General features: G+C 52.0%; 1 protein-coding gene across 1 annotated transcript in view; it reads left to right on the forward strand.

Moving 5' to 3' along the window:
- Positions 1 to 939: 939 nt before the first annotated feature.
- The window catches only part of Prkcg (protein kinase C gamma), a 28,813-nt gene continuing 16,199 nt past the window's right edge, over positions 940 to 13,553 (forward strand). The window contains exons 1-9 of the mRNA XM_036194214.1: positions 940 to 1,380; positions 1,734 to 1,765; positions 2,662 to 2,744; positions 8,093 to 8,204; positions 8,367 to 8,498; positions 9,663 to 9,819; positions 10,992 to 11,126; positions 11,432 to 11,519; positions 11,814 to 11,843. Coding sequence (XP_036050107.1) covers positions 1,211 to 1,380; positions 1,734 to 1,765; positions 2,662 to 2,744; positions 8,093 to 8,204; positions 8,367 to 8,498; positions 9,663 to 9,819; positions 10,992 to 11,126; positions 11,432 to 11,519; positions 11,814 to 11,843 — 939 coding nt within the window. The 5' untranslated portion in view covers positions 940 to 1,210. The remainder of the gene's footprint in view (positions 1,381 to 1,733; positions 1,766 to 2,661; positions 2,745 to 8,092; positions 8,205 to 8,366; positions 8,499 to 9,662; positions 9,820 to 10,991; positions 11,127 to 11,431; positions 11,520 to 11,813; positions 11,844 to 13,553) is intronic.

A 13,553-nucleotide genomic window follows, 5' to 3' on the forward strand; every position in this document is an offset into this window, starting at 1 on the left:
GGTCGAGATTCCCCGGGAGTCACTGAGGAGGGAGTCTCCCAGAGACAGTTACAGGGAGATGGGGAGGGCGAAGAGACCACTAGAGACAGAGCCACAAGGATGCCCAAGGACAAAGAGGGTCACGGGGCCAAAAAGAAAAACCCTGAGTGGGTCCGAGAGAAAGGGACACAAGGAAAGAGGCACAGGAAAGGAGGGACAGGCAACTCTTCAGGGAGAGCATCCCCTAGCGACTGTAGAGGAGAAATACAAAAGCAGAGAAAGACGGACATCGGGAAATGCTGAACTTAACTGGCAGAGGTGAAATACGGAACACAGACTAGTGGAGAAAAGACCGGGAAAGGCAGGGAGATGGATACGAAAACATTGCACCATGTAGTGCATGAGCAGAGACGTCAGCAAGAAAAGGAGAGAGGTAGAGGGGAGGAACGGAGAGAGAACACAGAGGAAAGGAGAGACAAGAAGTGGGAGAGAGAGGAGAGACACACCCAGAGGGAGGCACGTCAGTAAAGCCAGAGGCTCCCACAGCGATAAAAGAGCCCGCAGCATCGCGGAGAGTGAGACACTAGCCTCTCCGTTCATCCGGAAGTCCTTAGCACTGAACACCAAGTTTCTTGATTAATATGAATAATATGGCCAGAGACACACAGATCTAGCCCAGATTCAAGAGCCATGCAACTGAGTGGGGAGGAAGATGGGGATGCCGGGGCCAGGATGACAGATTGGAACGTATTTGAGGGGAAGGGGGGTGGACAAGGCTCAGAGGACGTCCCCTCCCTGCATACCGCCTGCGGAATGGGTGTGTGCACGTGGAGAGGAGGGAGGGGCGTCTGTCCTGGGTTCTCGGGGGGGGGGGGGGCAGGGAGCGCCTTTAAGCTGAAACCCCGCCCCCTTGGTCGTCATGGCAACGCCTCTCCCCCCCCCCCCCCCCCCCCAGCTTCTACATTTCAGCAGGTGCCGGGAGCCGGAGCTCCCGCCGCCGCCGCCCGTGCCTGCGGCTCCTCGGTGCCCCTGCCTTCTGCTCTGACCTCACCCGCCTGCTCCCGCCTCGGTGCAGCCGGTGCCGGGGTGCCGCTTTCTGCCCTGCGCTGCGCACCGTTAGGTGCCTCGCCCCTGTCCTTCCCATCTCTGAGTCTACGGAGTCCCCCTTTCCCGTCCACCTGTTTCTTCAGAAAAAGGGCCGGATCGTGGTCCCTGCTGCGTTCCTGGGGCTATGGCGGGTCTGGGCCCCGGTGGAGGCGACTCAGAGGGGGGACCCCGACCCCTGTTTTGCAGGAAGGGGGCGCTGAGGCAGAAGGTGGTCCACGAGGTGAAGAGCCACAAGTTCACCGCTCGTTTCTTCAAGCAGCCAACCTTCTGCAGTCACTGTACCGACTTCATTTGGTGAGGGAAGCGGGCTGGGGGAGAGGGCTGGAGACAGAGGGGGCTTGGGGGTCGTCATGTCACACTGGCCCCCAAGCGACTGAGCAGAGAGGAGCTGCAGCCCCCACTCCTGGGCTTAAGGATGGGGGGGGAGTGAAGCCTGGGTTCTTGGGTCTGAGGGAGGAGGGGCTGAGAGCTGGATTCCAGAGTCCAAGGGAAAAGGAGCTGGGACTAGAATTTCTGGGTTCTAGTAGAAGGAGACTGAGACTCACTCACACACCTGGGTGAAGGTGGGAAGCCACAAACTTGTCTTGCCAAGGTGAGAGGGCCCTGTACCCCTCTCTGCACTGACCTTAGATCCTTGATTCTTCCAGGGGCATTGGAAAACAGGGCCTGCAATGTCAAGGTAAGAGCCGGGACCTGGACTCCTGGGACCCCCGAGGGTGGAGGCTGGGGCCTCACAGCTGAGGCGGCTGACACACGTGTTCTGTGGTCCCCAGAGAGGCGCGGGGGAGCCCTGGGCGGGGGGTGTGGCAGAGACACAGCCTGTGGTGGGGAGGAAACTCTTGATGGCAGGGCCACCGCGGAGGTGGTGCTGGGGGCCCCTCCCTCGGCCGGCTCCAGGTGGGGACAGATATTTGGAGAATCTGTTTCCATGGGAACAGGGAGATTTGGAAAAGGGGAGCCGAAGGGGGGAAGGGGCTCGACGATGCAAAGTCAGAGCCCCCCTCCCAGACTGCCGTTGCTATGACAACACCATCCATCCTAAAGCAGGGGCAGGCCGGGTGGGGTCACTAATGGGCGGATGGGGGCCGGGCGAAGGGGGCGAGTCCTAAAACACCAGCTGCCACTTGGCTGAGAGCAGAGTGACTCAAGGTGGGGGGCGGGCCGAAGCAGCGCCCCCAGACTCACTTCTGTTCAAGTTGCTGCTCTGTGCTATGTCTAAGGATATCTCTGTTGTTTCTCTTCAAAACCTGTCTCCCTCTCTCCTTGCTTTCTTCTCTCTCTCTCTCTCTCTCTCTCTCTCTCTCTCTCTCTCTCTCTGTATGTGCACGTGTGCGCATTAGGGGCTAGTGTCACTGTGTTTCTCTGTCTCTTTTTGTTTTCCTTCAAGTCTATCTCTTGGGTTCTGTCTCTGTGTCCCTCTCCATGTGGTCTGGGTCTCTCTGATTTCTCTCCATTGGACTCTCTACGTGGGAACTCCTCTTTTCGTGGTTTTCTGTGGGCTGGAATGTATAGCTCTGAATTTGTGTCTATTGGGGGTCTCTCCTGCCTCGGTGTCTTTTGCATTCTCATCTTTAGTCTGCAGCTTCGTGGTTCACCGCCGATGCCACGAATTTGTGACCTTCGAGTGTCCAGGAGCTGGGAAGGGCCCCCAGACGGACGTGAGTGCCCAGACACCTGGTTCTTCCTCCTCAGGCCATGTCCCCGCCCTCACCCCCTCGGCGTCCGTCCCAATTTCTCTTGCTATTTTTAAGGCTGGGAGGGGAGGGGGGCTGGAGAGATAGGGGGAGCTAGTCTGGCCCAGATTCCTTGCCCTTGGCCTGAAAAGGGGGACTGAGAAGGGGCCCGGAAGAGGCTAGGGACACAGGTGAGGGGACAGAAAGGAAGCAGGGGATGAAGGGACCAAAAGTCATCATTGGAAGGATGAAGTTGCCATCGGCCAAGAGAGTTATCCATGCCAGTACCAAAATAGTAAAATAGGTAGAGAGAATCCCAGAAGATGGTCAGAGATGCAGGAAAAGAGAAATTCGAAGCCGGGTGTCATGGCACAAGCCAGGTATCCTAGCACTTAAGAGGTGGAGGCAGAAGGATCTGGAATTGAAAGCCAACCTTGTCTACATAGCGAGTTCCTGGCAAGCCTGGATCTGTCTTAAGGGTGTGTGTGTGTGTGTGTGTGTGTGTGTGTGTGTGTGTGTGTGTGTGAAATAGGAAGTGAAGTGGTAGAGAGAAAAGACGTTTAGATGTTCAGGGAAGCTCAGAGGGACCCCACTGTGCACAGACAGCATGCAGTCGCACACGTGAATGCAGTCAGATCCATATCCACCTTGCCCTGACCCTCTGCACAGCAGGGGCTGATGAGCACAGTCGACTCTGGGCACTTGCTCCCATCCCCTCCTTCTCCTTTTCATGGAATCTCTGATTCCTCCCCTGTCAAAAGGGGCTGTAACCGTTGCGCAGTGACCAGTGGAACTGCCTGTGGTGACGGAGATGGTTTATTTCTAAACGGCTGCCACCAGCAGCACACAGCTGGCACAAAACAGGGATGCTTTGAGGAGAAGAAACCTCAACTCCAGTTTTGCTCAGATTGATTTAAATTCGAACAGCTACGTTGCTGAATGGGGTGGCATAAATCCAGAAGTTTCCAATCTTATGTTAGCAGTTCAGCAGAGTGTTTCTTCCCAGAGTTTGGTACAAGGCAAGAGATAGTCATATGATTCATAGAGAGGGAAGATAGCAATTGAGAGGCTGATGGAGGAGGGTCATGAGTTCGAGGCCAGACTGGGCTAATTAGCGAGACGCCATCTCAAAGAAAAAGCAGGAGGAACGATCCACAGAGGCCCACGAGGCACCTGCCTCCTTGTTAGCTGAAGAAAACAGAAATTTGCTTAGAGGATGTGACCACGTAGAACATGTATTGAGCACCACTGTGTACCAGTGCCAGGGTCTGTTGTTGCCTGCCTGTGCACCTGCTTGCCTCCAACGCTAGCTGTGTTTTATGAGGTCCTGATTACATACATACTCATCAACTGTTTTAAACCCAGTGTAGGCTTGAATCCGGATAATTGCTCATAAGATTAGATTAGTTGCTTCTTCTTCTTCTGTTCCCATCTGAGCAGAGACAAGTGAACTAGAACACATGATCTGAATGTCAGTCCCTCTTCAAATGAGGAATTATCTCTTGCAGCTCTTTTTCCTTTTTTAAAAATTTTAAATATATTTTAAAGTCTTTTCTGTTCCTTTGGGAGAGATCAAAAGTCTTTTTGGCTTCTTTTAAAGGTCTTGTTTTTATTGTATTGTTTGAAACAACATCTTACTATATAGTCCTAGATGACCGGGAACTTGCTATGTAGCCCAGGCTAGCCACATAGAGATCCCTCTGCCTCTGCCGCCTGAGTACTGGGATTAAAAGTATGCCCTACCATGCCCCGTGTTTTTCTCTCTGTTTTTTATTTTTATTTTTATTTTTTATTTTAGATAGGGTCTCTCTATGTAGTCCAGGGTGCCTTCAAACTCCCCCATTCTACTGAGGATTCAGCCTCCCAAATGCTGAGATGACAGGTGTGTGTGAAATCAGATGACTTAATTACCTATGGTACATCTTGAGTTCCTAGGCTATAAAGTGAGGTGAGAATTGTGCCTACTTAGGGGATCATTTCCCAGTTCAGTTGGTCAAACACTTGGGATAGTATCTGGAACCTAGTAAGTAAAAGATTGGATCATCGAGATGGCTTAGCTGGAAAAGGCATTTGCTGCCAAGTCTAGCATCCTGAATTTCATCCCTGGGTCTCATACAGTGGAGGAAGAGAATGGACTCCTGAAAGTTGTCCTGACTTCCACATGTGCGCGCGTGCGCGCATACTCTCTCTCTCTCTCTCTTTCTCTCTCTTGAGTTCAAAACAGAAAACTCGGGGCTGGTGAGGTGGCTTCATGGTTCAGAGTGCTTGTTGCTCTTGCAAAGAACACGGGCTCAGTTCCAAGCACCCACATGGTGGCTCACAGCCATCCAGTTCCAGGGAATCAGATGCTCTCTTCTGATCTCTGTGGACCAGGTACTTACATGGTGCACATACATACATACAGGCAAGACACTCATTCACACACAGTCATAAATCTAAAAAAGTAAAGATAGAAATCTCACTAAAACAAACGAAAGCCTGAGATTATCTTAATTTTCCTCCCTTCGGGACAATTCTTTCAATGATTGCTCGGAGAAAGTTCAATCTGATGCTGTGGTGGTAGTTCGGGTGGCAGAGCGCCTGCCTAGAAGCCCTGGGTTCTATCCCCAACGCTGAGTAAACTGACCACGGTGATGTTTATCATGGTGTATATGAGGGTAACCGTGAGATACCTGGAATCTCAGTGGTAGAGGTGGGAGGATCAGGACTTCAAGACCATCCTGACCTACACAATAAGTTCCAAGCCAGCCTGTAAAAAGAAGGAAAAGAAAAAATGGGGCAGAGGGATAGAGAAAGGAAGGCAGGGAGGAAGGAGGAGAGGAAGGGAGGAAGTAGAGAAGGAAGGAAGGGAGGAAGAAGAGAGGAAGGAAGGAAGTGAGGAGGAAGGCAGGGAGGAAGGAGAGAAAATGGAAATAATTTTCTAAGAACCAGGCATTACCCTGTAGGGTAGTGTGTGGGTGGGAAGGTACTGGCTGATGGCCTAAATTCCTGCATAATCAGACCCTGGGCATTTAATGTTGCTTTAAGACATAGAAAGAATATTTATTTCTATTTGGCAGAGGAGGTTGGGCCTCAAAACTGGGAAATGAATCTGCTCAAAAAAAAAAAAAAAAAATCACACATCTGGGAAGTGACCTGGCTATTATTTGAACTCAGGGTTCTTCAGGGCCAGCAATAAAACCCCTCCTAATAACCACAGCCCCGCAATAACTGTGGTCATACTAGCAGCAACGGGCTTGTCCCACATACTAAGTTCTGCTGCGAGCCTCCCTTAATCTAGTCAGGCCCTCTGGTGCCTGCTGTAACTGATTCTTCTTCTCGAGTGGGGGCCAGCGAAGGCAGTGAGTGGAGGCCTGGGGCTAAGGGTGGCTCACAGGTCCTCGGCAAGTTGGGGAGGTGTGGACGCGGGAAGGCTCCTGGGAGCTCTCATCTGCACGCTCCGACCAAATGTCCCTTTGTGCACATCCCTTTTGGAGCCTCCAGTTTCACATCTTCCTTCTCCTTGTCTTCCTCCACTTTTCTTTCTTCCACTCTTCTCTCTCCTCTCCCTTTCCTTTCCGTTTCTCCTTCCTGCTCCTCTGTTCCTGCCTCCTCTTCCTCTTTCTCCTTCTCTTCTTTCTTTCCTTCCTCTCCCTCCTCCTCATTCTCACCCTCCTCCACCCCTCTCTCCTCCCCCCCCTCCTCATTCTCCTCCCTTTTCCACCCCTCTCTTCTTGTCTTCTCCCTCCTTCTCCTCTCCACTCTCCTTGTTCCCCTCCTCCTCCACCTCTTCCCCCTCCTCCCCTGCCTCCTCTTTCTTTCCAACCATTCCTTCTCTTTGAAATACGGGGCCAAACCCAGAGCCTCGTGCATACCAGACGAAGTGCTCTATCACCAGGCAACACCCCTAGCCCCTTTAAAATTTTTAGACGGGGTATCACTAAGTTACCCAAGCTGGCTTTGGATTCCCTGTGTAGCTCAGGTTAGCCTTGGATTTCTGATCCATCTGTCTCAGCCTCGAGAATAGCTGGGATGACAGGCTTGCACTGTCAGGCCTCTGATGGTCTCCACCCCTGCTTCATTTCCCTCCAAAGCAGCCATGGCCAGTTGTCTTGGCATCTTTTTTATTTATTATTGACTGTGTTTACTACTCCGCCTCCTTCCCCTGGAAAGCAAAATGTCAGCTGACCTGGGTGGTTTTTGTTTCTGTTTCTGTTTTGGTATATTTTGAGGCAGGGTTTGTCTGTGTAGTTTTGGTGCCTGTCCTAGATCTCTCCCTCTCTCTCTGTAGACCAGGATAGCCTCGAACTCACAGAGATCCACCTGGCTCTGCCTCCGGAATGCTGGGGTTAAAGGCGTGCGCTGCTGCCGCAGCTGTCCCTGCCACCACCCGGAGTGTTTTTGTTTTCTGTTGTTTCATTTTATGACAAGGGTGTTCTGTTTTTTGAGAGAGGGTCTTGAAGTTGCCCTGCAGCCAAGGGATGATGCTCTTCAATTCCTCACCGTCTGGCATGCACCACCACACCCTGTTTATGGGGTGTTGGGGACCAGAGGATTCCACGAATACCAGACAGGCATTTTATAGAGCTACATCTCCAGTCCCTACATTTGACAGATTTCTAATTGTATTTATTCCGTGCTGGGCTTGGCACACAGCAGGATCTCAGTGAATTTGTGTAGAATGAAGGGAGTGAGATAGAGCTCTAAGCTGACAGAGAGCAAGGCCAAAGTAAGAAAACGTAAAAGGGTTTCTTCTTTCCGGCTGGAGACACTTCTCTGTTGGTAGTTCAATGCCAAACATGGAGCCCGGAGGATCAGGAGCTCAAGGTCATCCTCTACTACATATTGTTTAAGGCTGGCCTGAACTAAATGAAACCCTGTTTCATAGCCTAAAAATGAAAACAAAAAAATTCTAAAGCTGGAGAGATGGCAAAGTAGTTTAAAACACTTGCTGCACTGCCAGAGGATCTGAGTTCCGTTCCCAACACCCATGTCGGGAAAGTTCACACTTCCTGTAACTTCAGCTCCAGGGGATCTGACGCCCTCTTCTGGCCTCTACCTGCACTTGCTTTCATTTGCAGGCATGCATATGCAATAATAATAATAATAAATCATTTAAAAAAGATTTACTTATTACTATGTACACAGAAGAGGGTGCTCATTACAGATGGCTGTGAGCCACCATGTAGGTGCTGGAAATTGAACTCAGGACCTCTGGAAGAACAGTCGGTGCTCTTAACCTCTGAGCCATCTCTCCAGGCCCAAACCATTTTTAAAAATCACCTCTCTTAAGGTTTTAGGACCCTCCCCCAACCCTATTTCCCTAAATGACTCTTCTCTGCCCCGCCCCCCAGGACCCTCGCAACAAGCACAAGTTCCGCCTGCACAGCTACAGCAGCCCCACCTTCTGCGACCACTGTGGCTCTCTCCTCTACGGGCTGGTGCACCAGGGCATGAAATGTTCCTGTGAGTGTGCCAGGCAGGATGTCTGCAGCCCCAGCCCAGATCGGGCACTAGAGGGCGCTCCTTCTTCCACCACAGCACAATGTCTGGGGCGCAGGGGGGGATTTAAGGTGGGGTTGGTGAGCGCCTGGGCCTGAAATGCTATCTCCAGTTTTGTCGCTCCAGGCTGCGAGATGAACGTGCACCGACGCTGTGTGCGCAGCGTTCCCTCCCTGTGCGGCGTGGACCACACAGAGCGCCGTGGACGTCTGCAACTGGAAATCCGGGCTCCCACGTCAGATGAGATCCATATCACTGGTGAGGCTACGCCTCTTCACTCGCCACGCCCTCAACCTGGAGCTGAGGATGGCTGAACTCACCCAGGGTGTTCTATGCTGAGAGCCAGGATGCCCCCCCCCCCAAACCACCGTCCACATCCCTGACCCCATCCCCACTGGGCTCCTTCTATCCACCCCCTTTCTAGCAGAACCTCTGCCTCCAGTTATGATCTCATTAGCCTAGGCTACCCTCAAACTAGATATGCAGCAGAGGCTGGTCTATAATTTGTGACCTGCAGGACTCTACTTCCCAAATGTTGGGTTTACAGACATGCAACACCATGCCAGATTTTGATGTGTGTGTGTGTGTGTGTGTGTGTGTGTGTGTGTGTGAGTTTGTGCTAGCACTGTGTATTGAACCGAGGAATTCATTATGCTTATCAAACACTCTATCCTTGAGCTATATCCCCTCACCCCCATCTCAGATTTCTAATTAGTGACCACTGAGAAGATGGGATGAGAGGCAAAATCTGACTTACCCAGCAGAGTCCTACTCCAGACTCCTGAATCCTATCAGAAGAAATACACTGAGTTCTGGGCACACGCTCCAGTCAACAGCCCTTACATCCTGCATATAGATGGTAGAAAAATAAGTCACAGAGAAAGGAGACTGACCTTGAATTATTTAAAAAATATTTTTAGATATATTTGTTTTCTGTATGTGACTGTTTTGCCTGAATATATGGATGAGGACCATGTGTGTGTACCTTGTGCCCACAGAGGCCATAATAGGATGTCAGATACCCTGGAACTGGAGCTATAGATGGTTGTGAACCACAATGTAGGTGCTGGGAATCAAACTCAGGCATTTTGCAAAACAACATGTACTCGTAATGACTGAGCCATCTCTCTAGCCTCTTTATTACTTTTCAACATTTCTTAATCTATTGGGTGCCTGTGTGTGTGTGTGTGTGTGTGTGTGTGTGTGTGTGTGTTACATCGAGTGTATGAAGGTCAGAAGACAACCAGCTGAAGTCATTTTCTCTTGCTGCGTCAGATCATTAGGATTGGTGGCAGGCACCTTTACCACTGGAGCCATCTTGCCAGCTGTGATCCTGAATTCCTGATTACTGGCTGTGGGGGGGCTGGGAGCTATTTCCTGGATCTCTAACTCAAGTCATCCTCCCTTGCTTTCTACCTTCAGTTGGCGAGGCCCGAAACCTCATTCCTATGGATCCCAATGGTCTGTCTGATCCCTACGTGAAACTGAAGCTCATCCCAGACCCTCGGAACCTGACCAAACAGAAGACGAGGACTGTGAAAGCCACACTGAATCCCGTGTGGAACGAGACCTTCGTGTTGTGAGCTCTGGGGCTGTGATGACTGACAGAGCAGGATCTGAGGGTCCTAGTAGCCCATACAACCCTGGAGTGCTTGCGTGTGGGGTAGATGTTAGGACAGAGGAAACCTCTAATAGACACAGGAGAAGGTGGGAAACAGAAATGGAATGGTTGGGCATTCAGGAGGTGAGAGACAGGGCTCTGGGTGTTTACTCCCCTCAGTGCCCTACATGTCAGAGTGAGGAGATCAAAGGAGAGACAGAGTGAGGAAGACAGGACTCTTAAGAAGCAGACCGAGGAGCTAGAGAGAGGGCTCAGTCGTGAAGCATGAGGACTGATTTTGTCGAGGACCTGGGACCTCAGCACCTGCAGGGCACAGCCTCCTGTAATTCCAGTTCCAAGGGACCTGATGTCCTCTTCTGGCCTTTACAGGCATCAGGCACATATGTCGTGCTTAGGCACGTGCAGGCAAAATACTTATATGCATACAAAATCTTTAAATTGTTAAGGAAGCAATCAGGGAATGAGAGAGGCTGGTGGACACACGGGTGCTCAGATAGGCAGTCAGAATAAGGGGTAGGGGGAGTAGTGGGGGAGGGAGGTCTAGAGAAGAGTCCAGAGGAAAAAAAAGGAAAAGAAGTGGGGTGGCACAGAAGAGAAGGGCAGAGGGACAGACAGACAGACCAAAGCAATTAGGTCGGTCGACAAAACCAACAAGAGGCTGGGCGTAGTGGTGGTGCATGCCTGCAATGGCAGTAACTTGGGGGCTGAGGCAAGTTCAAAGTTAGCTGGGACTACATGGAGAGACTTTGTTTCAAACAAATGAAAGAAAGAAAAGGAGGGAGGGAGGGAGTAGGTGAGGGAGAGAGGAAGGAGGGAGAGAGGAGGGGAGGGCGGTATGAAAGTGACAAGGACAGAAAGAGAAGCCAGGACATGAGGACAGAGACTCAGAGGAGGAGCTCAGAAACTCAGAGCAAAGAGAGACAAGAACCAGGGAACTGATCGGAAGGGATCAGGACTTTGGGAGGAATGGATGGAGAGACTTGTGGTAGCTGTTTATAGCCTCTGACCGCCCAGTTTGCCAGTGGGGGAGACTCTCTGAGGGTCGGAGGTGGGAGAGCCTCCAGTGCCCGGGGTAATGAAGCGGGGAGCCATGAGTTGGGCTCCTCACTCTGCCCCCACTCTTCTCACAGCAACCTGAAGCCAGGGGACGTGGAGCGCCGGCTCAGTGTGGAGGTGTGGGATTGGGACAGGACATCCCGAAATGATTTCATGGGTGCCATGTCCTTCGGCGTCTCGGAGCTACTCAAGGCCCCGGTGGACGGATGGTGAGGAGCAGGGCTGGGCTGGCGGTGGACCTGGGTGTCACCTTCTCGCTCCATGTGTGGTCTCTCTTTTAGGCCACCATCTTTTCCCCCCTTTACCTTCCGACATGGCTCCTCCCCTTTCTCCTCTTCCTCCTCCTCTTCCTCTTCTCTCCTCCCCTCTCTCCGTATCTCACTCTTTCTCTTTCTCCATCTCCGTGTCCGTCTTTCTGTGTCACTTACCTCCCTTTGGATGTCTTTGCCTCTCCCATGGGTGCCCTGCTTCCCCCTCTATCCCTGCCCGGCCCTGGTCTCCGTCTGTATGTCAGGTACAAGTTACTGAACCAGGAGGAGGGCGAGTATTACAATGTACCGGTGGCCGATGCTGACAACTGCAGCCTCCTCCAGAAGTTTGAGGTACCCTGACCGACTGATTGGCATCCCCCAGGGGAGCCCAGCCCAGCTTCCCCAACTTCAAAGCTGGCTTTGCCCTCTATCCTTGGGCTACTGCTGGTACTGGGACTACAATTCCCAGAAGACTCCAGGGCCCCTTCCTCAACTATTCTTAGGGGTCTAGGCCACAGGGTCTCATGGGAATTGTAGTTCCCCGTCCCCACGGCTTTGGGGTCTTAGGGGCCCTTGTGGGCCTTTACTCTAGGGCAATTACCTACCTCTCGAGGGGCCCTAACTGTGGCTTTTCCTCTCCTCCAGGCCTGTAATTACCCATTGGAACTGTATGAGGTGAGTCTCACTCAGACAGAGACATCTTTGGATCTAATCCTTTGATTTCCTGTCTTCAATTCTGCACACAGAAATTGAGCACCTACTTTGTGTTTGTTGAACAATATCAGTGTCTATATGAGGCAGGGCCACCATCATAGGTATTAGAGCTCAGTTACTGGTAGCTCGGGGAACCTCAAAGGTCTGGAGGAGGCATTTGAGTGGACAGTGAAGACTTTTCCTTGAATTGGCCTTTGAGCTGTGCTGTCTCTCTGTGGTCAGGACACTGTTCCCTCCATTCACTCACTTGCTCATTGAGCACGATTTCCTGAAGCATGGTGCCAGCATAGAATCAGGCCATTCCCTGGGGCTCCTCTCTAATGAAGGAGGCAGCCTGAGACATCAGAACAGGAATGTGTTTGATGGTGGAAATAGCTTCAGGCACCAGGGAGCCAGCACAGCCCGAGAGTCAGGACAACTTCCTAGAGAGTGCAGATGGGAGGAAGAAGAGAAGAACACGGGGAAGGGGCAGTAAAACTCTTTCCTTCCTTTGCTGCTTTAAAAAAAGAGCACATCTCTGTACACAAGGCAAGGGGCGAGATCTCTGTGCAGCTGAGAAGACGAAAGAGTCCCTCCTCCATACAACTCACCCACGATGTAAGACATGACATCTGGACTAGTAGCGCAGGCCAGCCATCCCAGCTACTCTGAAGGCTGAGGCAGGAAGATCACAGAATGATTTCAAGAACAGCCCAAGCGATGGAGTAAATTCAAAGACAGCTGGGGCAACTTAGTGAGGTCTTGTCTCAAAATAGAAAGTAAAGGGGAGAGGCATGCTGAAATTATAGCTTAGCAGTTGCGTTCTTTTCTAATATCGCCCAGTGAGTGGCTGGGGGCATGGCTTAGTGGTAGAGCCCCTGCCTAGAATCCCCCAGTGAGGGCTGGAGGTGTGGCTCAGTGGTGGAGCCCCTGCCTAGAATCCCCCAGTGAGGGCTGGAGGTGTGGCTTAGTGGTAGAGCCCCTGCCTAGAGTCCCCCAGTGAGGGGCTGGGGTGTGGCTTAGTGGTAGAGCCCCTGCCTAGAATCCCCCAGTGAGGGGCTGGGGTGTGGCTCAGTGGTAGAGCCCCTGCCTAGAGTCCCCCAGTGAGGGGCTGGGGTGTGGCTTAGTGGTAGAGCCCCTGCCTAGAATCCCCCAGTGAGGGCTGGAGGTGTGACTCAGTGGTGGAGCCCCTGCCTAGAATCCCCCAGTGAGGGCTGGAGGTGTGGCTCAGTGGTAGAGCCCCTGCCTAGAATCCCCCAGTGAGGGGCTGGGGTGTGGCTCAGTGGTAGAGCCCCTGCCTAGAATCCCCCAGTGAGGGGCTGGGGTGTGGCTCAGTGGTAGAGCCCCTGCCTAGAATCCCCCAGTGAGGGGCTGGGGTGTGGCTCAGTGGTAGAGCCCCTGCCTAGAATCCCCCAGTGAGGGGCTGGGGTGTGGCTCAGTGGTAGAGCCTCTGCCTAGAATCCCCCAGTGAGGGCTGGAGGTGTGGCTCAGAGATAGAGCCCCTGCCTGGAATCCACAAAACCCCAGATTCAGCCCTCTTATTATTTTGTTTTTAAAAGTGCATGACAATATGTTAGGAAGTTATAAGTGATAAGGAAAACCATGAGCATTGAGTAGCACTGGGAATTCTGTTGGTAATACTGCACTCTTCTTTGAGAAGCATTGGGAATTCTGCTGATAATAATGTGAGCT

The sequence above is a fragment of the Onychomys torridus genome, chromosome 1 (assembly GCF_903995425.1).
Source record: "Onychomys torridus chromosome 1, mOncTor1.1, whole genome shotgun sequence".
In the NCBI taxonomy this organism is placed as follows: Eukaryota; Metazoa; Chordata; class Mammalia; order Rodentia; family Cricetidae; genus Onychomys; species Onychomys torridus.